We start from the raw sequence: 27,337 nt of genomic DNA, 5'->3' as shown, positions 1-27,337 counted from the left end.
TAATAACAGTGTTAAATGCAGTGTTGAATCCCATAGGAAATACATATGGTCCTATGACCCACATATGCATTCAAGGGGTAGTGATGCAAATTCTCTAAAAGTCAGTTCACATGATAGAAGACATCTTCATTGAGGAATACCTGGAGTGGCAGATCAAAAGACCACTTCATGTAAAAAGTATATCTTAAAAACAAGACTCTGTGTCATTTTTACCACGTTCTAGAGTTAAGAGGGATGAATTTAGAGACTGATAGTCACAACATTTCTAGCAGTTATTGACTGTCACCATCCATAAAAAAAAATTGTCTGCTAAAGCCATCAGTCCACGTTATTTAAAATTTTGAAATAGTTTTTTTTTTAAATTGTGATTAATAGCAGAATTCCTATTAAAGAACTACACTACCTATATTTCATCAGCGAAAGACACTTAAATGACACAATCGAGTTGCTCTCCCTACACTCTCAAATTACTATTTTTGTATATACATGAATGTTTTGCAATAAACTTAAAATATATTGTGTCTATATGTACAATCAACAACTTTAAAACAGTAGTTTTTTGTTTTCCATCGTTTTAAAGTCTTCATGGGATTTGTAGTTCATTTCCTTATTAAAGACGTTAAGTACACAGTCTTGTAAAATTAATGCGATTGTCAAATACTTCTTTGCTTCAAATCAAAGTTTGTAATGTTGTGATTCACCTTGGAGCTGGTTGCTTTGGTTCATGGATTACATCTCTTTTATGAAGGATTTTATATAAAATCCCTATGGAAAAAATTAATGGGAAAAATAACAAGGACCTCTGAAAAAGTGGATGGGCACTCTTGCACTCTATAAATATCCTGCAGTTCTTCTAGTTTTTCTTAGAGGACTATGATAGTCAGATCTGCTTTTAAAGAGCTGCATTTAGCATCTATAGTATTACATGATTCGTTCTCAATGGGTGATAATGGCCCTCATGTCGGTCACCCCCCGCGCTCACCTGTCTGGACTCTTTGGAGTTGCAGGGCTCGAGCCTGACCTTTGACCCCTCAGTAAAGGCTATGATGGCCAAACACAGGTCATGCTGGCGGATCTGTGGTTCAATCAGGGTCCACTTCTAAAAAGCAACAACAAAGAAATAAGTGGGTGAGAGTATCACAAAGGAGAATTTGAGGTTTTCATCCAATTGTGTACTTCACACAGATCCCAATGCTGCAAAATGTTAAATCTTTACCTGTGAGACAGGTACATTTGGCACTGTCTTACACTCAGCCAAACCCAGACTGTCCATGCCATGGCTCTCCAGACACAGTCCACCCTGTTTCAGTAGACTGTGCACCACTTCCTGCTCGGGAATTCTTCCAAACAGAATAGAAATACAGACAATAAAGAGAAAGAAGGTCAGTCCAGATACTTGAGAATGTTCACCAAATATTTTGCTCACTCTTATGTTGTTCCAAACCTGTATTACTTTCTTTCTTCTGTGGAACACAAAGGACACATTTTGAAGACTGTTCATGCAGCTCTTTTCCATACAATGAAAGCATACAGTGACGAAGGGCTGTCGAGCTTCGGAAATGACAAAAACACAACATGAAGTAGTTCATATGACTTGTGTGCTATATTTCACACCTTTTAAAGCTATATGATGAGTGACAAACAGACAGAAATTCATCTTGTCATTTATTGAAAATCTATCCCGCTGCTGTGTTCTCTGTGCGCTTTTAAACTTGCCGCATCATGGTCAGTTACGAATCTGAAGCGTGAATAAGACTTTAGAGGTCCTGGTGACCGTAAGCTTTCGTTGTATGGAAAAGACCAGAGTGAACGTTATACGAAATTTCTGCTTTTGAGTTTTAGGGAAGAAAGTAAGTCGTATGGGTTTTGAACAAGGGTATAGCAAGGAATTTACTTTTAGGTTGGCCTCAATAAAAATGGATGGGCTTTTCTTTTTTTTTAACCAAATTTTCCTTAACAACAGAGAAGCAGCGCATTCAAACAGTTCTTTTACAATTTCAGAAATCAGAATTGATGCATTTTTTAAAAACTATATAATACATATAAAATATATAAAAGATGAAAAATTATTCATTTTGTGGTGAACTTTATATAAATAAAAACAAATCCAGTCTGGCAGTCCATCAGAGTTCAGACACAGTCCAGTGAACACGACTCACTTGAGTTCAGGGTACACGTTCTCAAGATACCAGTGGAAAGAGTTACAGTTCAACTTCCGTCTCAGTGCAAGACGATCTGCAATACTGCAGTGAGAGAGAGAGAGAGAGAGAGAGAGGTGGATTAAAAGCAGACATGAGTACAATAAAAAAGTTATTTTCACCACCTAACTACATGCCACAAAAATGTGTTATATATGCAAAAATGTACCTGTTTTTAGTTCCTCTATCTTATTTTGTATTTACACATTTTGTGCCTTATTCCAAAATTGATTAAATTCATTATTTTCCTCAAAATTCTAAAACAATACCCCATAATGACAACATGAAAGAAGTTTGTTTGAAATCTTTGCAAATGTAAATATATTAAAAAAGAAATCACATGTACATGAGTATTCACAGCCTTTGCCACGACACTCAAAATTGAGCTCAGGTGCTTCCTGTTTCCACTGATCATCCTTGAGATGTTTCTACAACAGTTGACACACCTGTCTATATAATGCCTCACAGCTGAAAATGCATTTCAGAGCAAAAATCAAGCCATGAGGTCAAAGGAACTTCCTGCAGAGCTCTGAGACAGGATTATATCGAGGCACAGATCTGGGGAAGGGAACAGAAAAATGTCTGCAGCATTGAAGGTCCCAATGAGCACAGTGGCCTCCATCATCCGTAAATGGAAGAAGTTTGGAACCACCAGGACTCTTCTTAGAGCTGGCCGCCCGGCCAAACGGAGTGATCGGGGGAAAAGGGCCTTAGTCAGGGAGGTGACCAAGAACACGATGGTCACTCTGACAGAACTCCAGCATTTCTCTGTGGAGAGAGGAGAAACTTCCAGAAGAACAACCATCTCTGCAGCACTCCACCAATCAGGCCTGTATGGTAGAGTGGCCAGACGGAAGCCACTCCTCAGTAAAAGGCACATGACAGCCCACCTGGTGTTGAAAAGGCACCTGAAGGAGTCTGACCATGAGAAACAAAATTCTCTTGTCTGATGAAACAAATATTGAACTCTTGGCCTGAATGGCAAGAGTCATGTCTGGAGGAAACCAGGCACCGCTCATTACCTGGCCAATACCATCCCTACAGTGAAGCATGGTGGTGGCAGCATCATGCTGTGGGGACGTTTTTCAGTGGCAGGAACAGGGAGATTAGTCAGGATCGAGGGAAAGATGAATGCAGCAATGTACAGAGACATCCTTGATGAAAACCTGCTCCAGATCGCTCTGGACCTCAGACTGTGGGGAAGGTTCATCTTCCAACAGGACAACGACCCTAAGCACTCAGCCAAGATAACAAAGGAGTGGCTACGGGACAACTCTGTGAATGTCCTTGAGTGGCCCAGACTTGAACCCGATTGAACATCTCTGGAGAGATCTGAAAATGGCTGTGCACCGATGCTCCCCATCCAACCTGATGGAGCTTGAGAGGTCCTGCAAAGTTGAATGGGAGAAACTGCCCAAAAATAGGTGTGCCAAGCTTGTAGCATCATACACAAGAAGACTTGAGGCTGTAATTGGTGACAAAGGTGCTTCAACAAAGTATTGAGCAAAGGCTGTGAATACTTATGTACATGTGATTTTTTTCGTTTTTTATTTTTAATAAATTTGCAAAGATTTCAAACAAACTTCTTTCACATTGTCATTATGGGGTATTGTTTGTAGAATTTGGAATAAGGCTGTAACATAACAAAATGTGGAAAAAGTGAAGCACTGTGAATACTTTCCGGATGCACTGTATATTTATATAGTATTTCTTTATCATTGTATTTCTACAACTTGCATAATATTCAGCTCTAGATCAATAGTTCTGAGTTTAGTAGTGTTTATTAGTAGAAAACAAATGTGCCTACAAGTTAAAGAAATACCCTTGAAAATCAATTTGATGCAATTATTTGTAACTATTAATAAAAGAGTTTATTTCTGACTATGCTGTTTATGGGTGTTTCTTCACATTCTGGCACTTGTAGCACCATGGAATTCTAGAAAGCAAAGTAATGTTTTTTTTAGCCAAATTCAAACCACTGCCCCCAGTGGCCGAAACTGTAAATGTTGTTTACCAATTTCCGGATTAAATGTCCACAGGGTGGCACCATAAGTGAATTGTATTTTTTGTTGCAAAAGAGATTAAACAGTCAACAGGAATGCATACTTTATTAACTCTACCCTATAACCCGCACCACAACCCTAAACCTAACTGTCAGTGAGTAAAACTGTGAGATTAGAGCAGAAATGTAACCACCGCAGTGTCATCTCCACACATCATAAATACTGTACAGAATGAAATGATGCTTAAGTAAATTCGATTTTTTAAATAAAATGTGCGACTCCTTTGTCTTGCAAAGGCTAAATTCATAGCTAAAAATGAATGTATCCAAAATACACACAATGTAATAATATTTTCAGACTTTTTGCACAATTTTCAGAAATTACATCTTGACTGTAATTGACGCCCCCAAAACAAACTTTTGCTCACGAGTGATAGTTTTCTTCAAACATCACTTGTCTCATATTTCATCTCAAGCATGCTCTTCACTGACACTTTTGTCCACTTGCTTAACAAGTACACTAACGCTTTCACAAGACTTTATTAGCAGCAAAATTGTTGGTGTGGTGGAAATTATGCCATAACTGTGAGACAATGGTAATTGCATTTTTTTTTTAACTAATCTTTATTTTTGTAATGGATTTTCATAGTTTAATATTGAAAGTCTTTGAGATGGCTCATAAAAGGCATTTGAAAAGTACCAAAAATAAATGATGGAGGCCTGGTAAATGTTTTTTATGTCAGTTTAAAGTACCCTTCATATAACAAATAGGAAATAAAAGTTTAAATCAGTTCCATTTAATAAAAATCAACCACTGAGACAGGAAGTTCCCCAAAGTTAAAGAAACACCCAGGTTTAAAGTGTACAGAAGGTATCAGAGATGTCTGACCTCCCAAAGGCCTTGCCCTGTGCTGACGGTCTTGCAGCATAATAATACTGTTTATACTCATCCATCCATACTTCAGCAGCTCGCCGTGTGTTCCTACAATACACACACAGACAGAGAAAACACAACCCCTCTGAAGTCATTCACCTCACTGTAGAACATATCATAGATTCCAGGTGAAATAAAGGATGAATTACTTGATGTAGGTGAGAGCATTGCCCTCTGGGAAGTCATAGGGGTGGCGTTTCCTGAAGACATGGCCAACACGACTGCACGGCAGGATCTCAAGACTCCCACCACACATCCACACTCTGAACGACAGCTCTACAACGGCACAAAAAGAAGGGAAGTGTATGAAGACAGGAGAATAAATATGAAGTTGAGAGCATTTACATGGACATTCTTACACTGATTTTGCTTATCACGCCATAATAAGTAATAAATTAGATTTTTGCCCATTACCCCGATTTCGAGTTGCATGTAAAACACCTTTACTGACGTTCTTGACGGCTTATCCAAAGTGCGCAAAAGTTGTGCATATTAATGTTAACGTTTTGACTAGGGCTGTCAATTTAATGGGTTAATACAGAGCAATTAATTATATAAAAATTATGTGTTAAAAATTACACAATCTGGCCCAGTCTGTTGTGAGGAATATTCCTACCATCAGAGCAATTCAAGCTTGCAGTACCACCTGTTTTCAATAGAGGGCAGTAAGAAAAACGACTCGGTTACTAACGTAACCTCGGTTCCCTGAGATGAGGAAATGAGTATTGCGTAAGTAGCTTACGCTATGGGAAAACTCCGTTTCTCGAGAAATATTGAAGTCTTTATGTAAAACGCATTGCAGCTGCACAGCATACAGCAATGAGCGAGGCAGCTCGGTCATTGGCCGTGCTGCGGCAACTTGCTCGAACCAATGACAGGGCGACTCTGAACGCGCGACCAATGGTGGGCGTGGCTAGGGCTATATATTAGGCGCCCCGTCATGAGAGTTCTTTAGGTTCAATCGACTGAAGCGAACTGACCAAGCACAAGCACGGCAGCTTACGCAATACTCGTTCCCTCCTCTCAGGGAACCGAGTCGTTCCCTCTCGAGAGGTCTCTCCTATTGCGTAAGTAGCTTACGCTATTGGAACACCATGCAAAACGCCGTGCGTGCTGACTTCGCTCTATAAAGCCAGAGGCAGATGCCTGAGCCTTAAAGCAAAGTGATTATCCAACAAGCCGGCCAACGGCGAGCTATATAATGGGAAAATACAGAGCGCCTTTGCCCCAAGGGTCTTTGTCCATGGTGGGGCGCTCATTGTAAAAACACAAGCACATAACATATGTACTGATTTTTCAATGTATTGATATGCATAAAAAATCCTCTAAGTCAGTCAGAGACGGACCTATAAGGGAGGAGATAATGCTCAGCATATACATACTCCAGTCCATTCTACAGTCAGGCTGATAGAATGTTGGAATGCAATGAGGGGACCTGTAGGTTATAAAACCTGATAAATGTCGAAGGTGAGGCCCAGCCTGCCGCCGCACAAATATCTTCAATGGGTATCTCACTCGACCACGCCCACGAGGAGGCCATGCTCCTCGTAGAGTGAGCTCTGACGCCTAAGGGGCATTGAAGGCCCTTGGCTTCATAAGCCAGCACTATAGCATCCACTATCCAGCGCAATATTCTTTGCTTTGAAACTGCGAGACCTTTAGTGCGGCCGCCAAAGCATACGAATGTCTGAATGGGGCAGAACGTTCCAAATATACTCTGAGCGCCCTGACCGGGCAGAAAAATTAGCGTTGCTTTCGTCCGCTGGGGACGATAGCGCTGCCAGAGATATCACCTGTACTCTGAAGGGTGTGGAGAGCACTTTAGGAATATACCCGTGCTTTGGCCTAAGGACAACTCTGCAGTCATTAGGTCCAAATTCCAGGCAAGCAGCTTGATGACAGCGCGTGCAGGTCGCCCACTCTCTTGACTGAGGCGAGCGCCAGCAAGAGCGCAGTTTTGAGCGAGAGCTGTTTAAGGTGCACGGTTCGGAGAGGTTCGAACGGGGCACTCTTGAGTGCGACCAGGACCGTGGCCAGGTCCCAGATTGGCACCGAGGGGGGGCGAGGGGGGTTCATCCTCCATGCGCCTCTTAGGAAACGAATGATTAGGTCGTTTTTCCCTAATGAACGTCCTTTATCAGGATTGTGTGACGCCGCTATGGCAGCCACATAGACTTTGAGCGTGGAGGGTGTGCGGCCCGCCTCCAGCAGCTCTTGCAAAAAGGCGAGTACACTTGGTATCTCACACGATTTGGGGTTCAAGCTCTTGGTATCACACCAGTCACTGAACACTTTCCACTTTTGGGCATATAAGCGTCTCATAGAGGGCGCTCGCGCCTCCGTGATGGTTCTCAAAACTCCACTGGGGAGGTTCTCGGGAACCCGTTGAGGGGCCATGCATGGAGGGCCCACAGATCAGGGCGGGATGAAGAATCATCCCGTTGGCCTGCCTGAGGAGGTCTAGCCTCAGCGGAATCGGCCATGGGGCAGATTGCATCATCTGCATCAGTTCTGGAAACCACGTCTGGTTTTTCCAGAGAGGGGCTACCAGGAGCACTGCACATTTCACTTCCCTGATCCGACTGATGACCTGAGGTAGCATCGCGATCGGGGGAAAAGCATAAAAGGGGCGGCTCGGCCAGACTTGGGCGAGCGCGTCCGTGTTCTCTGAGAAGAAAAGGGGGCAGTGCGCATTTTCCCTGGAGGCGAAGAGGTCGACCTCCGCCTTGCCAAAGGTTTTCCATAACCACTGAACCGTCAGGGGGTGGAGAGACCATTCTCCTGGGAGAACCTTGTCTCTGGACAGCATGTCCGCTCCCTGGTTCAGGACGCCTGGCACATGCGCTGCTCTCAGCGAGCGCAAGTGGTGCTGTGACCATGAGATGAGCTCCCTGGCCATAGAGTGCAGGGAGCTCGACCTGAGTCCACCCTGGCGATTTATATACGATACTACCGTCATGTTGTCTGTTCGGACCAGGACGTGTTCGTTTTTCAGGTACGGAAGCAGGGCATGCATTTCCAGACAGTTTATATGTAGGCGCTTTTCCGGGTTTGACCAAAAGCCGGAGACAGGCCTGCCCTCGTAAAGGGCCCCCCATCCTATTTTGGAGGCATCTGTCGTGATCATTTTTCTCCGTGTGTTCACGCCCAGACTCACGCCGGTTCGATACCAGTCGACGGCTTTCCAGGGCGTCAGGGCTTTTATACAGCCGTGATTTGCTCTGATTAAAAAGTGGCCCGAGCACCACGCGTGAGTGGGGACACGGCTCTTGAGCCAGCGTTGGAGAGGATGCATGTGCAACAATCCTAGCTGGAGTACAGCTGATGCCGAGGCCATGAGACCGAGCATCCTTTGAAATCGTTTGACGGGGGTGCTCGCGCCCGGTCTGAATGATGTTGCAAGGCGTCGAATAGAGAGCGCGCGCTCTGATGAGAGGCGCGCCGTCATCTGCACTGAGTCTAGCACTATTCCCAGAAAGGAGATATTCTGGCTGGGGGATAGCACGCTCTTTGCAAAATTGATTCTCAGACCCAGGCATTCTAGATGGCTGATAATCCAAGATCTGTGCGTCGTTAACTGACTCTCTGATTGTGCTATGATTAGCCAATCGTCGAGGTAATTCAGTATTCGCACTCCCGCTGTCTCAGGGGAAAGTACTGCGATCCATACATTTCGGTGAATGTACGGGGGCCAATGATAGGCCGAATGGTAGTACTGTGTACTGGTATGACTGTCCCTCGAGCGAATCTCAGAAAAGGCCTGTGATGAGGCGCTATCGGAATGTGAAAGCGTCTTTCAAATCCACTGATAGAAACCAATCCCGGGCGAACTTGCGCGAGGATATGTTTGGTCGTTAACATTCTGAGCGAGCGAATCATTAAAGCTTTGTTCAGATGTCTGAGATCTAGGATGGGCGGAGGCCACCGTCCTTTTCGGGACGAGAAAATAGCGGCTGTAAAAACCTGCCTCGCTCATAGAGGGAGGAACAGTTTCTATAGCACCCTTCTCTATTAGTTTGAGCACCTCGGTGCGTAGAACATGTGACACATCTCTCCTCACTTTCGTCTCGACCACCGCTGAAAAGCGGGGTGGTCTCGTGAGCGAATTGAAGCGAGTAACCGTGTTTTATTATGTTCAAAACCCATTTCGGCATGTCAGGGATTTTTCCCAGGCTTTTGCTCGCACAGATATGGGCTGAATGCTGGCTGGGGGCGTGTCGCAGTGACGTATGGGCCCCACCGGCAAACTGCCTTGTGCTAACACTGAGCTTACAGCTCTCAGAAGCGTGGCAGCTGAGCAGCCTTGTTGAGTGCCGAGTGCAGGGGTGCGTGTGAGATTACAGGCACGCGTGCTATCTCGAAATGCTCGCAGCATGAGCTGGAGAAATGTTTGAAACTGTATGGACAGTGTTTTCGGGTGGGGGTGCATACATCGTAATAGGCACGCGCGCCACTGTCATAAAGCTTCCCGCTCTTAGCGGGGAGTTTCTTGGCTCGCGCGTCGCATCCGTGATGCTTGCGGCATGAGACAGAGAAATGTTTGAAACTGTATCGACAGTGTTTACGGGTGGTGGTGCATACATTGTAATAGGCACGCGCGCCACTTTCATAAAGCTTCCTGCTCTTAGGGGGGAGTTTCTTGGCTCGCACATCGCATCTGTGATGCTCACGGCATGAGACAGAGATCTGTTTGAAACTGTATGGGCAGTGCTTATGGGTGGGGGTGCATATACCGTAGTAGGCACGCGCGCCACTTTCATAAAGCCTCCCGCTCGCGGCGGGGTTTTTTTGGCTATGCATACAGTGTTTGTGTGTAGGGGTGCATGCAGGACAGCAGGCACGCGCGCTACCTTTATAGTATTTCCCGCTTTTACTGGGGAAGTGTTTATAACTGTGGGAACAGTGCTTGCGTGTAGTGGTGCATACATGACAATAGGCACACGATCTACATATATGGTGCGTCCAGCTGGAGCTGGGGAAGTATTCGGCACTGTTTGGACAGTATTGATACGTGGGAATGCGCACTTTAGTGTGGACACATGACCCCCTTAGTGACACAGGCAGAAAATGACTCTTTCTGTGATTTCTGTGTGTTGCCGTTAAAACGGCGTTTGATTGCAGGTGAGCGAGTTCTGTGACTGGCCCATTGACTGCTGTACAGACATTTCCAGCCGCCTGTAAGGGGACTGGGTAATGTTTCACATGTTTTAGAGAGAGTGGTCCGGCTTTTGCGAGACACACACTCTCTCTTTTTCTTCCTATTGCTAGGAAGACTTACGAGGCTCCGGGTTCAGCACGATCTTGGGCCGAGGACCCCGTTGCTCAGGCGGCTTCCTTCGGTTAGCGGAATGCGAGCGGCGTCAAGTGTCCGTTTCAGGTCTGCTCTTTGGCTGGAAGACGGGAGGCGCCGCCCTGGCTCGCTGCTGCTGCTGAGGCGGTCTCTGGTGGCTCTGAGACGAGCTGGAGCGCTTGGGCAGGAAGTGACGCATAGCCTGCGAATCCTTCCGAGCTCTTTTACCGCCGGTCCGAACAGGCCGCTTGGAGCGATAGGCTGTCACGATTCATGAATTCGCTGTTTCCTTCATGTCCTGTTTTATTGTTGTTCTGTGTGTGTGAGCGCGTGTTAGTGGGCGTTACCGCCCGTTCCATTGATCAGCGTGCCAGCTGATCTCATTCCCTGCACCAGCTGCTGCCCATTCACTCATATGCATATATATATACTCATCACAATCTCCTCTCTTTGTCAGATCGTTGGTTTGGTGCCCACAGTGTTGTTCTTCGTATGCCTGTCTGTTATCCATTCTGGTTCATGTTCCTGTTCAGTGTCTTCGTGGTTCGTCTCATCTGGACATTCACCTGCACAGGATTTACTCCTTCACTCTTCACCAGCCCCTCCCGCATTTCTGAACTGTTTTGTGTTATTCTGACCACTCATTAAAGAAGTCACTTGCATTCTTGCTTCCGCCTTTTGATTGTGACAGAACGATCTGACCAGCCATGGAAGCAGCAAGTGGCACCTCCTCTTCGCTGGAAGATTTCATTAAGTCCAGTATGGCACGGATGGATTCCCAGGAGAGAAACATGAATGAGACGGGTCGGGCTATTCAAGCTCTCGTGACGCAGATGTCCGAGCTCACTCAGCAGTTTCAACTTATGCGAGCTCCCGCTGCGCCACCCACACCGCCCGCTCCTCCTGTACCACCAGAGAACGTCTCCCAGTCAGAGACCCGCCTACCTATTCCCGAGTCTTACAACGGTGAGCCGAACTTTTGCAAAGCATTTTTAATACGCTGTTCTATGCACTTTTCTCTGCAGCCCAGGACTTTCGCCAACGAACAAAGCAAGGTTGCATTCGTGCTCACGCTACTGACTGGGAGGGCAGCGCTATGGGGAACGGCGGTGTGGGAGAACCAAGATCCATGCTGTACCTCGTTCCAGACACTCGCCACCGAGATGAAAAGAGTTTTCGACCGTGCGGTCGCGGGCAGAGAAGCGGCACGGATTCTCACGGACCTTAAACAAAATGAGAGATCTGTGTCTGATTATTCCATCGAGTTCCGGACTTTGGCAGCTGAGTGTCAGTGGAACGAGGAGGCGCAGTGGGACATGTTCCTGCATGGGCTGGCTGACCGCGTTCAGAGAGAGATTTATGCTCTGGATTTGCCCACTACCCTCAATGGGCTGATCAAACTGGCGCTCCGTGTAGATTCCCGACTCTCCCGAGTCGAACATCGGAGGGTAACCGCTCGGGCGTCTGGATCAGCGGAGACTTTGAGAACCAGCAGCGGGGACGCGGTCAGCCCCGTCTACGATCACGAGCCCATGCAGTTTGGGCGAGCTCGGCTTTCCCGGGAGGAGAAGGAGAGGCAGAGATCCCAGGGCCTTTGCCTTTACTGTGGCACAGCGGGACACTTTGCTTTCAACTGCCCGGTAAAAGGGCAAGCCCGGCAGTAAATCAGAGGCTACTGTCGGGTGGGATCTCCGCTGAGAAGACCTCATCAACATCTATGCTCCTCCCGGTAAGACTACGGTGGGCAGCCCACTCCCTCGACTGTCGAGCACTACTGGACTCCGGGGCAGAAGGTAACTTCATGGATTACTCATTTGCACTCAAGAGTCAGGTCCCCCTTCTGCCTCTCACCCGCACCATCGCAGTTCAAGCTCTCAACGGCCAAGCGCTTCCCATCATTTCATTCACCACTGGACCCATCACACTCAGCGTATCCGACAACCACACTGAAACTATCTCCTTCTATATTCTGGACTCCCCCCTTGCACCCATTGTTTTAGGACACCCCTGGCTCATTGAACACAATCCCAAGATAGACTGGCAGCAGAGATCATTATCAGAGTGGAGCAGTAAATGTCATGAGTCCTGTCTTGTGTCTGCTTGTCCGTTTGTTTCTGTCTCTTCATTTCAGGAGGAAGCAGTGGATTTGTCAAACGTGCCCACGGAGTACCTAGACCTGAAGGAAGTGTTCAGTAAGTCTCGTGCTGCTTCCCTCCCCCCGCATCGTCCCTATGACTGTGCTATATAGTTACTGCCAGGTACGTCTCCGCCTAAGGGCAAGTTATATTCACTTTCTGTTCCAGAAAGAGAGGCTATGGAGAAATATATTTCTGATTCTCTAGCAGCGGGGTTCATCCGCCCTTCCTCTTCTCCAGCGGGGGCGGGGTTCTTTTTTGTGGGGAAGAAGGACGGATCCCTGCGACCTTGTATTGACTACCGGGGGCTGAACAGCATCACGGTAAAGAATACTTATCCTTTGCCACTGACGTCTTCAGCCTTCGAGAGGTTGCAGGGAGCGTCGATCTTCACGAAATTGGATTTACGTAATGCTTATCATTTGGTCCGCATTAGGAAGGGGGATGAATGGAAGACTGCTTTTAATACCCCCAGGGGGCACTTTAAATACTTGGTCATGCCTTTCGGCTTGTCCAACTCCCCGGCAGTCTTCCAGTCACTCGTCAATGACGTGCTGCGAGATATGGTCGACCAGTTCATGTATGTCTATCTGGATGACATATTGATTTTTTCTTCTTCTCTCCAGGAACACGTGCAGCACGTTCGACGAGTGCTTCAGAGGCTCCTGGAGAATGGGCTTTTTGTCAAGGCGGAGAAATGCGCTTTTCATGCACAGTCGGTTCCTTTCTTAGGGTACATTGTGTCGTCTGAGGGGATGCATATGGATCCTGAGAAGGTTAAGGCTGTGGTGGATTGGCCAAGTCCGGATTCCCGTAAGGCCCTACAGAGGTTTCTGGGGTTCGCCAATTTTTACCGGCGGTTTATTCGCAATTTCAGCCAACTAGCCTCGCCTCTGATCGCCTTGACCTCTCCCAGAACTACGTTCAGGTTGTCAGATGCAGCTGAGGCTGCGTTTGCCAAACTGAAAGGCCGCTTTGTTTCAGCCCCCATCCTGGTTACCCCTGATCTATCACGTCAGTTCGTGGTGGAGGTCGATGCGTCAGAGGTGGGGGTAGGTGCAGTGTTATCGCAACATTCTCCTACTGACGACAGAATGCATCCGTGCGCGTTTTTGTCTCACCGTTTGTCACCCGCCAAACGTAATTATGATATTGGTAATAGAGAGTTGTTGGCAGTCAAGTTAGCATTGGAAGAATGGCGTCACTGGTTAGAAGGGTCGGGGTACCCTTTATCGTCTGGACTGACCATAAGAATCTGGAATACATTAGAATCGCTAAAAGATTGAACTCTAGGCAGGCTCGGTGGGCACTTTTTTTCGGACGTTTTGACTTTACCCTTTCGTACCGCCCGGGTTCTAAGAACATCAAACCTGATTCTTTATCGCGCATTTTTGACCTCTCCGATCGCCCGTCTACTCCCGAGTGCATTTTTCCAGAGACCTTAATTATTTCTACACTCACATGGGAGGTCGAATCGAAGGTCAAAATGGCCTTACAAGGGGTAACGCCCCTGGTCGGCTGTCCACCGAACCATTTATTTGTGCCGGAGGGATTAGGGTCCGACGTCATCCAGTGGGGACATTGTTCCAATGTGGCCTGTCATCCAGGAGTTAGTCACACTACATCTTTAGTCAAACAACGATTTTGGTGGCCACGTATGACTCGCGACGTTCACAGTTTTGTTTTGGCTTGCTCAGTTTGTGCCAGTGGTAAGACCTCCAATCGACCCCCAGATGGGCTCCTCCAACCGCTGCCAGTCCCTTCGAGGCCCTGGTCCCATATCGCGCTAGATTTCGTCACCGCCCTCCCACCTTCTCAGGGTAACACGGTAGTTTTAACCGTGGTGGACCGGTTCTCGAAGGCGGCCCACTTCATTCCCTTGCCCAAATTACCCTCAGCCAAGGAGACAGCGCTTACAGTCGTCAACCACGTCTTTCGGCTACATGGCCTCCCGACGGACGTGGTTTCCGACAGAGGACCCCAGTTTGTGTCCAAATTTTGGCAAGAGTTTTGGAGATTACTCTCGTCTGGACATGCTTGCTTCCGCGGAATTCAGTGACGTCACGCCGGGCCAGTCCCCGCGTGCTCTGGCAGCCTCTGTGAGCGGCGCTTTTTCTTGCGCGGCTCGAACGGAGGAGACGGCAGCACGGTGGAAGCAGGCTCGTTTGCGGCGAAGGCGGCAAAGCGAGCGCGCAGCTCGGCGAGGCCCAGGGAGTCACATTCGGGGCATCCGCCCTGAATGAGAGCAGTTTCTGCGTGGTCAGGTCCCAGGCAGTGAGTGCAGATAACGTGACGGTCCCCGTCAGGAAGAGGGCCTCTGCACGAGGCGCAGGTTAAAGGCATTTGGAACAACGCCTCGAAAATTGCTCTTTTACTTAAATCAAAAGCGTCACAGAGGCGAACACTTGTAAGTAAAAAAGGATATCAGTGATGCGCGCCGGATGGCGTAGCAGAAGGCTTCGAAGGCGGCTGAAGGCGCCGGCGTCCTCTTAGCAGTCCTGCTGTAGGCTTGTCAACGGCGGGCGAAAAGACTCTAACAATCCGGAGGATCCAGCGAAGAGAAGGTCTTCGCTGAAGGAGATTAAATCTAAAGAACTCTCATGACGGGGCGCCTAATATATAGCCCTAGCCACGCCCATCTTGGCGGGTTGCGCGTTCAGAGTCGCCCCGTCATTGGTTCAAGCAAGTTGCCACAGCACAGCCAATGACCGAGCTGCCTCGCTCATTGCTGTATGCTGTGCAGCTGCAATGCGTTTTACATAAAGATGTCAATATTTCTCGAGAAACTGAGTTTTCCCATAGCGTAAGCTACTTACGCAATAGGAGAGACCTCTCGAGAGGGAACTCCAGCTGTATATGCAACTACAGACAACAAACCAAACTCACTCTTGCTTGACAATTGCAAGAGCTCAAGATGAAAAAGTTTTGATTTTGGCATTTGTCAGCATATTGGTGTTCATGTAAACACATCATTAGTGGTGAAATTACGAGTAAAATTAATATTAGTTCTATCAGTCGATTGACATTTTTAATCGTGATTAATCACATAATTTTTCATAGATAATCGTGATTAATCGCGAACTATGAGAGTGGTGAAATTTGACTCTATTTACCTCTTTTCCTGTCAACATACATTTATTTACTGATTAGGAAATAATAAACAATATATAACAATAATGCTTATTAACAAAGTCTAACAAACACAGTTTTACATAGTGTAAAGATGCACTAAAATAAAATGCACTAAAATAGCACCAATTCAAGTAACAAAAAAACGTTTCCCAAAGTTGAAGTGGGAGGTTCCCCATAGGTTGTGTAATCATTGCAATGTGCATTAAATCTCTTAAACTTTAATCCTTCACAATAACTGTCTGCTGGCATACTCTGGCTCTCTGCTTTGCTTTAGCAGTCGTGAAGCCACATTCAGGGAATCAACACATTGCAAACACTAATAATGTGGACTTGTAGTAGAAAAGTAAGCTTACCAAAGTTCTCTCCACCCCATATATCCATGTGAGTATCATACTGGCCCAGGTGATTAAACCAGCCTTTATCTATTACAAAGATTCCACCTGCAATTACTGGAGTCCTGCAAGAATATCTGCTGTTAGACACAGAAACATAGAACTAGGTAGAGTACATGTATAGAGAAGTTCCATGTTTATAATGACCTGATTGGTTGTGTAGGGTCATTTCTTGCCATTTTCTGTTCTATGGGAATCTGCTCCCATTTGAAGTGTAAACTCCAGTCAAAACCTGGTGCCAGAGGGGAGAAAAGTGTGGAAGTGTTATTTCTGTATCACTGTAATCAACACATGCAATTCTTTTTTATGTGTCTGCAGTCAGACAACTTGAAACTCTCATGTAATTTCATGTTAACGGCAAACAGATTATTCTAATCGCAGTTTACAAACTGATCACAAGGGAAATCGCAATGCTGCTTCCGTATATTATTGTGGCAGGGCGAAGGGCGGGACCGGGTGTGTAGGATCACAACCCGGCACTGCCCTCCGCCCTGCCACAATTATATAAGATTTAAAAAGCCAAAATTTAAAAAGCAAAAATTCAACAAATAAATCTTCTTTAAAATAATACATAAATAATACAGCACAATGACCAGAACAGATCACAGGTGTCTCGAGATGCTCGAAAAGTTCTTTTTATCGTGCCACATCGAGCTCCTGCACGAGAAGTTGAACAACCACAAGATGCTTCACAACAGTCAAACATGTCCGTTTAGACACAAAAACGTTGCTTTTTTTTTTTGTATGCCTGCCGTAGCATTAGTTGTGTGCAATTGTATTATTATGTATTGGATTTGAAATTGCATTGTGTCAAATTAGGGCCTCAATATCAGCCAGTGTGTCTTTACTGAAATGAATGAAGTCTATTTTCACTGTAAAAATTAAGGAAGTAGGGTATATGAAAGATTCTGATTGGAACGCACCTAATTGAGGTTGCGTGTCGTGTGATATACAATTATCACTCAATCACTCACTCACTCACTCATTCACTCACTCACTCACTCAATCACTCACTCACTCACTCAATCACTCACTCACTCAATCAATCACTCACTCATTCACTCACTCATTCACTCACTCACTCAATAAATCACTCACTCACTCAATCACTCACTCACTCACTCACTCAATCACTCACTCAATCACTCACTCAATCACTCACTCACTCTCAATCCCTCACTCACTCAATCACTCACTCACTCACTCAATCACTCACTCTCTCAATCCCTCACTCACTCACTCACTCACTCAATCACTCACTCACTCACTCACTCAATCACTCACTCACTCAATCACTCACACACTCACTCACTCAATCACTCATTCACTCACTCACTCAATCACTCAATCAATCACTCAATCACTCAATCACTCACTCACTCAATCACTCATTCACTCACTCAATCACTCATTCACTCACTCACTCAATCAATCACTCATTCACTCACTCACTCAATCACTCACTCACTCACTCAATCACTCACTCACTCATTCACTCACTCAATCACTCACTCACTCACTCAATCACTCACTCACTCTTTCACTCACTCACTCAATCAATCACTCACTCACTCACTCATTCACTCACTCACTCAATCACTCACTCAATCATTCACTCACTCACTCAATCACTCACTCACTCACTCAATCAATCACTCACTCAATAAATCACTCACTCAATCACTCACTCAATCACTCACTCACTCAATCACTCACTCACTCACTCAATCATTCACTCACTCACTCACTCAATCACTCACTCACTCAATCACTCACTCACTCACTCACTCTCTCAATCCCTCACTCACTCACTCAATCACTCACTCACTCTCTCAATCCCTCACTCACTCACTCACTCAATCACTCACTCAATCACTCACTCACTCAATCACTCACTCACTCACTCTCTCAATCCATCACTCACTCACTCAATCCATCACTCACTCACTCACTCTCTCAATCCCTCACTCACTCACTCTCTCAATCACTCACTCACTCACTCAATCACTCACTCACTCACTCACTCTCTCAATCACTCACTCACTCACTCACGCTCTCAATCACTCACTCAATCACTCACTCACTCTCTCACTCACTCAATCACTCACTCACTCAGTCCCTGTAGACATTTAATTCAGAAATTTGTCAACAACACTTCCAGTTTTGGCCACTGGGGCAGTGGTTCTAATTTTGGTAAGCGCAGACCGATTTCACCAGAAAAACTTTCAATATGCTATCGCCAAATTCAGTGTGATCACAGACAGAACCAAGAGGAAAATTGCATTGCTCAGATGCGGCTCTTTCATAGCTCTAGAGAATTAAAGGATATCTCAATTAGGTTTTAAATATCAACTTTATATCAAACATATTCTTTATATCAAAGAAACATTCGTTGGGTGGGCAGAAATACAAACAAAGAGACAGTTGTTGACATTCAGTAAGAGCTACAGAATAGAACTAATGTTGATAGTATAGCTCATTGAGAAATGATTAATTAAATTCATTTTGACTTTTGATTGCATACTGTATATCACTGGGGTGTTTTTTTCAACAGAAACATCTGAGAAGCAGGAGACTTCAGCAAACGTCTGCATTTGCTTTCCATTTGATCTCATTCCTGTCTAAGACAATTAAACAGACACTATTGAGAACTGAAGGAAATGCTTCCAATGGGAAAGTGATGACCTGATTCAGAGATCTCAGACTTACACTGAGATCATGTCTAATCCTCTCACCTCCTCTCAGGTCTGCTGATGCTGCCAGATAGGCAAAGTTATCCAGACTGATCACATCAATGATTGGGCTGACGACTCGAGTGTGATCCTACAACACAACACAAACAGAATGTCCAAATAGAATTCAAATGGGTAAGTAAGTCATATGTGAAGATTCTGAAAGTTTCATAGAACTCCTTTAGTTTTGGCATTTGTTACATAAAATAACATAAGACCAGAAAACCTCTGTTTTACAAATGAGTGGCACACTGTGGTTATGATGTAGAAACATGAGTATGTATATCAAAGTTTTCCAAATTGCACTAAAATAGTCACGTCATGTATCAAATGAAAGCACTCGTTGAGGAATGTGACTTTGCGGTTTATTTTGTTGCCATAACACCACAGTTCAAATGATAATTAAAACAATCACAAAGTGAAATATGAAACATGACAATATAACAAATGTCTCATGTCTGCTGTGATCACTGCTTCTGTAAACCCCAAGTAGCCACAAACTCTTTATTAGGTCTTAAAGTTTTCTTCCAAATGACATTTTTACTTTCTGTGAGCGTGCTTAGTTAAATAATCCAATCTTATATTTGAGTTATTTAGAACAAAATATACAGTCCATATTTTTCGTATTCTGAATTAAAATAAGTAGAAAAAGCACGATAAACAAAACATCTGCAAAATATGTTCTCGACTATAGATGATAAAATGTTATTCATCATTGCGAAACTGAGGATCTGAGCTCTCTAGTCCACTCAGAGGCCATGATATTCAACGAAACAGTGGGGAAGGTGCGTGGGATCACTCAATAGGCTGAATATCCAATATATAATATATAATGACTGAATTATTTATGAATAATTGCAATCTTTTTTTATATTTGGAGGTGTAACGTCTGAATAATGAGGCTGACGAGGAGATGCGGATCCAAACGCAGTTTGAATTTATTTGATAACAAAAACACTAAATGAACAAAAGAACAACCCACGATGGGGAAAAGAAACATAAACTAGATAAGGTAACCAAAAGAACAACCCACGATGGGGAAAAGAAACATAAACTAGATAAGGTAACCACGGTAGAGACAAACAGGGAACAAGGGAGAGACGCAAACATCAGGCAAACATCAAACAACGATCGACAAAGACTGAACAAAGACACGGGGTATAAATACACAAACATAGGAAAGGTGGCCAATGAAAGAACAGAACTCAAACAAGATAACAAGGTGATTAACAGAAACCAAAGGCAAATTAACAAGGGCAGGTGTAAACAATGAACAGTGAACACGTAACGCTAACAAGGACTATGGAATTACATAAGGGACTAAAGTGAAAACTAAGAAGTGCAAAAGTGACAATAATGGTAAACAAGAGGGCAACAGTGAAACGAGACAGGGTGGACTATGGAGTTAAATAAGGGACTAAAGTGAAAACTAAGAAGTGAAAAGTGACAAGGTGGAAAACAAAGGGCAACAGAGGGACAAGACAGGGTAATCATTACATAGCCCCCCCTTTAAAGATCGGATTCCAGACGATCCTAAAAAACACACAACAAAAGACAAAAGTCCATAAGAACAACATGAGGGCACCAGGGGCTAACAGACCGTACAAGTGGGCACATGGGTAGACAGGCAGACCAGGGGGGAACACTGGGCAGGCAGGAAGTCCAGGGGGCAGACAGGCAGACCAGGGGGGGCACAAGAACAAGGAGGCAGTCCAAGGGGCACAGAGGGCAGGCAGGAAGTCCGGGGGGGGCCACGAGGGGAAATGAGACAGTCCACGGGAGCAAAGGGAGATGCGACAGTCCACGGGGGCACAAAGGGAGATGAGACAGTCCACGGGGGCACAAGGGACAACCAGGCAGTCCATGGGGGCACAAAGGCACAGGTTTGGGAGGCCGGGGTAGTATCGACCGGGCGGGGACAGGTTTCAGTGGTCTGGGAGCTGGGTCAGGAGGCCTGGGGGAAGGCCTCAGGACGGGAACAGGGTCAGGAGGCCTGGGAAGAGGCCACGGGACTGGGACTAGGTCTGGAGGTCTGGGGAGAGGCCATAGGACAGAGGCTGGCAGAGCCGTGTGAGGCGGAGCCAAGGAGGACTTCGGAGGCGGAGCCAAAGGAGGCTTAGGCAGGGCCATGGCAGACTCAAGTGGTAAGGCCTTGGGCAGGTCAGGAGGCGGAACAGTGTTGGGCGGAGCCAAGGGAGGCGATGGTGTAGAAGGCTCAGAAGGCGGAGCCACTGGAGGTGGAGCCGAAGGTGGCGTGGACGAAGAAGGCTCTGAAGACGGAGCCAATGGAGGCTTCGGAGGCGGAGCCGGGAGAGGCTCGGGAGGCTCAAGAGGTGGAGCTGAAAGAGGCTCAGGATGCGGAGCCGAGGTAGGCGGCACCGTGGGAGGCTCTAGGAGCGGAGACCAGGAAGACTCTGGAGTCTCTGGGGGTAGAGACGTAGGAGGCTCTGAGGGTGGAGCCGCCAAAGGCTTGAGTGGCTTGAGAGGCGGTGCCGGAGGAGGGTCGGGAGGCAGAGCCATAGGAGGCTCTGAGGGCGGAGCCGTCGAAGGCTTGAGTGGCTCGAGCGGTGGAGCCGTAGGAGGCTCGGGAGGCGGTGCCATCGAAGGCTTGAGTGGCTCGAGAGGCGAAGCCGGAGGAGTCTCGGGAGGCGGAGCCATAGGAGGCTCGGGAGGCTCTGAGGGCGGAGCCGTCGAAGGCTTGAGCGGCTCGAGAGGCGGAGCCGTAGGAGGCTCAAGAGGCTCTGGGGGCGGAGCCGTCAAAGGCTTGAGTGGATCGAGAGGCGGAGCAATCGGAGGCTCTGGAGGCGGAGCCGTAGGAGGCCCCGTAGGCAGAGCTGCAGGAGGCTCGAGAGGCTCTGGGGCGGAGCCGTAGGAGACTCAAGAGGCTCTGGGGGCGGAGCCGTAGGAGACTCGGGGGGCGGAGCCCTGGAAGGCTCGAGAGGTTCGGGAGGCGGAGCCCTGGCAGGCTCGAGAGGTTCGGGGGCGGAGCCCTGACAGGCTCGAGAGGCTTGAGGGGCGGAGCCCTGGCAGGCTCGAGAGGCTTGAGGGGCGGTGCCCTGGCAGGCTCGAGAGGCTTGAGGGGCGGAGCCCTGGAAGGCTCGAGGGGCTTGAGGGGCGGAGCCCTGGTAGGCTCAAGAGGGCTGAGAGGCGGAGCCCTGGAAGGCTCGAGAGGCGGAGCTCTGGGAAGCTCGGAGGGCGGAGTTCTGGAAAGCTCAGGAGGCTTGAGAGACGGAGCCCTGGAAGGCTCGAGGGGCTTGAGGGGCGGAGCCCTGGTAGGCTCAAGAGGGCTGAGAGGCGGAGCCCTGGAAGGCTCGAGAGGCTTGAGAGGCGGAGCTCTGGGAAGCTCGGAGGGCGGAGCTCTGGAAAGCTCAGGAGGCTTGAGAGATGGAGCCCTGGAAGACTCGAGAGACTTGAGAGGCGGAGCCCTAGGAGGCTCGAGAGGCTTGAGGGGCGGACCCCTGGTAGGCTCGAGAGGCTCGAGAGGCGGAGCCCTGGAAGGCTCGAGAGGCGGAGCTCTGGAAAGCTCGGGAGGCGGAGCTCTGGAAAGCTCGGGAGGCTTGAGAGACGGAGCCCTGGAAGACTCGAGAGACTTGAGAGGCGGAGCCCTAGGAGGCTCGAGAGGCTTGAGGGGCGGACCCTGGTAGGCTCGAGGCTAGAGGCGGAGCCCTGGTAGGCTCGAGAGGCGGAGCTCTGGAAGCTCGGAGGCGGAGCTCTGGAAAGCTCGGGAAACTCGGATGGCTGAGCTCTGGAAAGCTCGGAAACTCGGATGGCTGAGCTCTGGAAAGCTCGGAAACTTCGGATGGCTGAGCTCTGGAAAGCTCGGAAACTCGGATGGCTGAGCTCTGGAAAGCTCGGAAACTCGGATGGCTGAGCTCTGGAAAGCTCGGAAACTCGGATGGCTGAGCTCTGGAAAGCTCGGGAAACTCGGATGGCTGAGCTCTGGAAAGCTCGGGAAACTCGGATGGCGGAGCTCTGGAAAGCTCGGGAGGAGGAGCCCTGGAAGGCTCAAGAGACTTGAGAGACTTGGGAGGCGGAACCCTAGGGGGCTCGAGAGGCGCTGGCTCTTGGACGGTCACGGCCATTGGCACTGGTACTTGGACGGTCATGGCTACTGGCACTGGCTCTTGGACGGTCAAGGCTTCTGGCACTGGCTCTTGGACGGTCACGGCTACTGGCACTGGCTCTTGGACGGTCACGGCTACTGGCGCTGGCTCTTGGACGGTCAAGGCCACAGGCGCTGGCTCAGGGACGGTCGAGGCTACAGGCGCTGGCTCAGGGACGGTCGAGGCTACAGGCGCTGGCTCAGGGACGGTCGAGGCTACAGGCGCTGGCTCAGGGACGGTCGAGGCTACAGGCGCTGGCTCAGGGACGGTCGAGGCTACAGGCGCTGGCTCAGGGACGGTCGAGGCTACAGGCTGGCTCAGGGACGGTCGAGGCTACAGAGCTGGTTCAGGGACGGTCGAGGCTACAGGCCCTGGCTCATTGACGTTTGAGGCTTGCGGCACTGGCTCATTGACGGTTGAGGCTAGCGGCACTGGCTCACTGACGTCTGAGGCTTGCGGCACTGGCTCATTGACGGTTGAGGCTAGCGGCACTGGCTCACTGACGTCTGAGGCTACAGGCTCTGGCTGGGTTACCGTGGTTGACGAGGATTCGGGCTCGCTCACGGTGACATGCGTGGGCTCTAGCTCGCTCACCGTGACATGCGTGGGCTCTAGCTCGCAGACCGGGGTCGGCATGGGCCGGGAGGCGGAAGCTTGTCTTCTCCTCCTTCTCCAGGCAGACGAAGAGGACCGCGCTGGCTCGTTGACCGGCGCGAAAGGACGAACCACGGGCGAATGGAGGGTCAATTCTGCGGGAGGCGCTACGGGGTTCTCCTCGATGATGTCCACTGTTAAATGAGAACCGCAGATCTGTAGGGTCTCCTCAACGAACGCGTGAAGCGTCCAGTCGCGCGTTGGCGGAGGCAGCCGCTCCTTCAGCCCGTCATTCAGGTTGCCTCGGAAGAAGACCACGAGGGAGTAATTAGGAAAATCTGAAACGTTTGCCAGAGCCAGAAAGTCGTGGATGTGGTCTTCTATAGATCGGTCCCCTTGCTTCAGGCTGAGCAGATCGTAATTCGCTCGAAAAACTGCTGGATCCATTGTGTGGTCGATCGTTCTGTAACGTCTGAATAATGAGGCTGACGAGGAGATGCGGATCCAAACGCAGTTTGAGTTTATTTGATAACAAAAACACTAAATGAACAAAAGAACAACCCACGATGGGGAAAAGAAACATAAACTAGATAAGGTAACCAAAAGAACAACCCACGATGGGGAAAAGAAACATAAACTAGATAAGGTAACCACGGTAGAGACAAACAGGGAACAAGGGAGAGACGCAAACATCAGGCAAACATCAAACAACGATCGACAAAGACTGAACAAAGACACGGGGTATAAATACACAAACATAGGAAAGGTGGCCAATGAAAGAACAGAACTCAAACAAGATAACAAGGTGATTAACAGAAACCAAAGGCAAATTAACAAGGGCAGGTGTAAACAATGAACAGTGAACACGAACGCTAACAAGGACTATGGAATTACATAAGGGACTAAAGTGAAAACTAAGAAGTGCAAAAGTGACAATAATGGTAAACAAGAGGGCAACAGTGAAACGAGACAGGGTGGACTATGGAGTTAAATAAGGGACTAAAGTGAAAACTAAGAAGTGAAAAGTGACAAGGTGGAAAACAAAGGGCAACAGAGGGACAAGACAGGGTAATCGTTACAGGAGGGCGGGATTCTGTAAAATGAGACTGTAAATATTTTATATATATATATATATATATATATATATATATATATATATATATATATATATATATATATATGAATGTTTCTGTAAATCTTTTCCAATAACTCCACTGTATGTGTGTAAGGAGAGCTTTTAAATTTTGATGCACACTATAAGACCTAAACCTTCAAAACAGGGAGTAAAAAAATTTTTTTTTACATTTCGGTTCGTTCTGAGCTCAAACTGCATTTCTCCTGTGTAGAACTCCTTTCCAAATGGTAACCGGTTAGAACAAAATTAAAGAACAGTTAAAAACGTTCTTTTTAAAATGACAGAACTCTGTGCTAAGGGTGGGTGATATACCAGTTGTAGTATTTTCAGATCTGAACGCACCTGTTTTGAAAAAAAATCTTAATATTAATATTAATAAAATATTCTTAATATTAAATATATCCCCAAAAATATTAAAAATATTCCAAATATTCCTTTGGCCACATAAAATCAACGAATAGCCTAAATCTCTTTCTCCTGCATGCACACTCTGCATTGGTGCGTTTGGACTAAATGGCACCTTTTGCAGCCGAGTGATTTTTTTTTTTAACATTGATTTCTAAACAAGCAGTTTCCTTCAGAATCAAAGTGCATGCTTGTGTTCTACTAAAAAGCCAAGGAAGTGCTGTAATTCCAAAAATGACTGTGATAAACCCTTTGGTCTTTGATTTCATGGAAAAATAATATAATTTTTTTTACAGGATATTAACCAGTTACCAGCATTTAAAAATAATGTTTTCATTCTGGAACAATTGTAAAAAAATTTGCTCCCATTTTTCTTACATTCTGCAAAAATGTTTGTTTTCGTTTTTTGTTTTCGTTCCTTGAACTGTTTTTAGTCCCTGCTTATAACCATTAATATCATTACTTCTGCAATTCCATTTGGTAACACTAACTACACACACTTCATCTTTTAATTTTCTCAATATTTTGTCCCATTACAGAGCATCAACAGTGTTGTTCCTTTAAATCCTTGCAACATACCATCACCATTGCAATCCCTTTCGGTTAGGGTAAGCAAAAATAAATAAATGTTGTTCTTTACAAGGCTGTAACCACATATATGGAAAATACCCTACAGCACAGTGTACACACTGAACAGTGTGTGTGCGTATATTTAGCCAGCATATTAAATAAACATCAGATTGTAGGTCAGTGTGACACTTTGCTTACTGCTGTGTAATTAAACATGTGTATGCATAAAACTATTTATGAGCACGTTAGCATGTCACATAAAACTTTGCACTGGGGAAGTTGATATTACAACTGCTCACGCAAGACAAATTTTTTCAATTAGTACTGGCGCTCACTGGGAAGATACTGAACTCAAAAGAGTTGCTGTGTTCAAAGCTTCGGTGTCTGTGTGAGGGGAAGCCCACACCTCCATGTACAAGACATTTAAACACAGTACTTCCATACATTCATACAGTATTTAATGGGGCTTCATGATCATAGAGGACACTAGGGCACGCCACTGGTAAAAAGACCACTGCTAGACTTTGGCTAGTATCTCTCCCTTACAAAAAAGTACTAGTAAGGTGGTGCTATGTTACATTGATGTATCAGGAGGTAATAATGTGGTAATTTGAGATATATACCATGATACTGACTGATTACTATAGTAAGGTGCCTTTGCATTTACACTGTACTTTAAAGTACTTTAAGAAAAATGTATAAGCTGATCAAATGTGTACATTAAATGCACTGTAATAAATGTATATGCATAAATGTAACATTTAGTCATATTTGTATAAAAAATTTGGATGAAAATGAAGTTAATAAAGTAATTTGTTCAACACCAAAATACTTACGTACAATCCTGTACTACTGCATTCTCAGCTGATTATGCAAAGATAGCTATAATTAAGTCATTTGAAGAATTGTGTTTTTTGTTTGAGCATCCCAACCAGCCTGACACTGCAACAATGGCTCAACCAAAAGTGTGCGTTTATTATTATTATTAATTTATATAAGTAATAGAAGGTCATTGGTTTGAACCCCACAGCCACCACCATTGTGTCCTTGAGTAAGGCACTTAACTCCAGGTTGCTCCGGGGGGATTGTCCCTGTAATAATTGCACTGTAAGTCCCTTTGGATAAAAGTGTCTGCCAAATGCATAAATGTAAATGTAATTAGTAATTTGTTGTGGATAAATTTTTTTTTTTTTTTCTCCCCAATTTGGCATGCCCAATTCCCAATGCGCTCTAGGTCCTCGTGGTGGCGTAGTGACTCAATCCGCTAAGGTTGCCTCTGGTAAGAAACCTCTTTAAGCTTTTTCATTGAAACCTGTTTGGTTGTAAAGAGTAGCAAATCGAATCCAGGGCGTGCTGAGTGACTCCAGTCAGGCTTCCTAAGCAACCAATTGGCCCGGTTGCTAGGGTGGGTAGAGTCACGTTGGGTTAACCTCCTCGTGGTGCCATAATGTAGTTCTCGCTCTCTGTGGGGCGCGTGGTGAGTTGTGCGTGGATGGCACGGAGAATAGCGTGAGCCTCCACCACCCGGATTGAGGTGAGTCACTACACCACCATGAGGGCCTAGAGTGCATTGGGAATTGAGCATGCCAAATTTGGGAAAAAAGTGGAAAAAAAGAGAACACTGAGGTTTCATATTAGATAAGATTAGATGACGAGTTATAAACTTGAAATTAATTTGCACTTCATTTTCACATACTGGTATTAATGTTCTTGTC

The 27,337-nt window shown here is 46.5% G+C and overlaps 1 protein-coding gene across 2 annotated transcripts in view; it reads right to left on the bottom strand.

Annotated features, from left to right (window-relative positions):
- Positions 1 to 27,337, bottom strand: part of LOC127662907 (polypeptide N-acetylgalactosaminyltransferase 16-like) — a 66,523-nt gene that overhangs the window by 19,302 nt on the left and 19,884 nt on the right. The window contains exons 7-15 of one of the 2 annotated variants that reach the window (XR_007972933.1): positions 18,819 to 18,906; positions 16,231 to 16,315; positions 16,045 to 16,148; positions 5,284 to 5,410; positions 5,090 to 5,182; positions 2,160 to 2,243; positions 1,445 to 1,551; positions 1,217 to 1,340; positions 983 to 1,099 (exon numbers count right to left, since the gene is read on the bottom strand). Coding sequence is in view for 1 of the 2 variants with exons in the window: in XM_052154301.1 (XP_052010261.1) it covers positions 983 to 1,099; positions 1,217 to 1,340; positions 2,160 to 2,243; positions 5,090 to 5,182; positions 5,284 to 5,410; positions 16,045 to 16,148; positions 16,231 to 16,315; positions 18,819 to 18,906 (822 nt within the window). In the remaining variant the exon portion in view is untranslated. Of the gene's footprint in view, positions 1 to 982; positions 1,100 to 1,216; positions 1,341 to 1,444; positions 1,552 to 2,159; positions 2,244 to 5,089; positions 5,183 to 5,283; positions 5,411 to 16,044; positions 16,149 to 16,230; positions 16,316 to 18,818; positions 18,907 to 27,337 lie in introns of those variants that run through there. The other variant, XM_052154301.1, reaches the window with a different exon arrangement.

Source organism: Xyrauchen texanus, chromosome 22 (genome assembly GCF_025860055.1).
Source record: "Xyrauchen texanus isolate HMW12.3.18 chromosome 22, RBS_HiC_50CHRs, whole genome shotgun sequence".
NCBI lineage: Eukaryota > Metazoa > Chordata > Actinopteri > Cypriniformes > Catostomidae > Xyrauchen > Xyrauchen texanus.
Note: the sequence above shows the minus strand (reverse complement) of the source record. Positions and strands in the feature narration are given on the sequence as shown.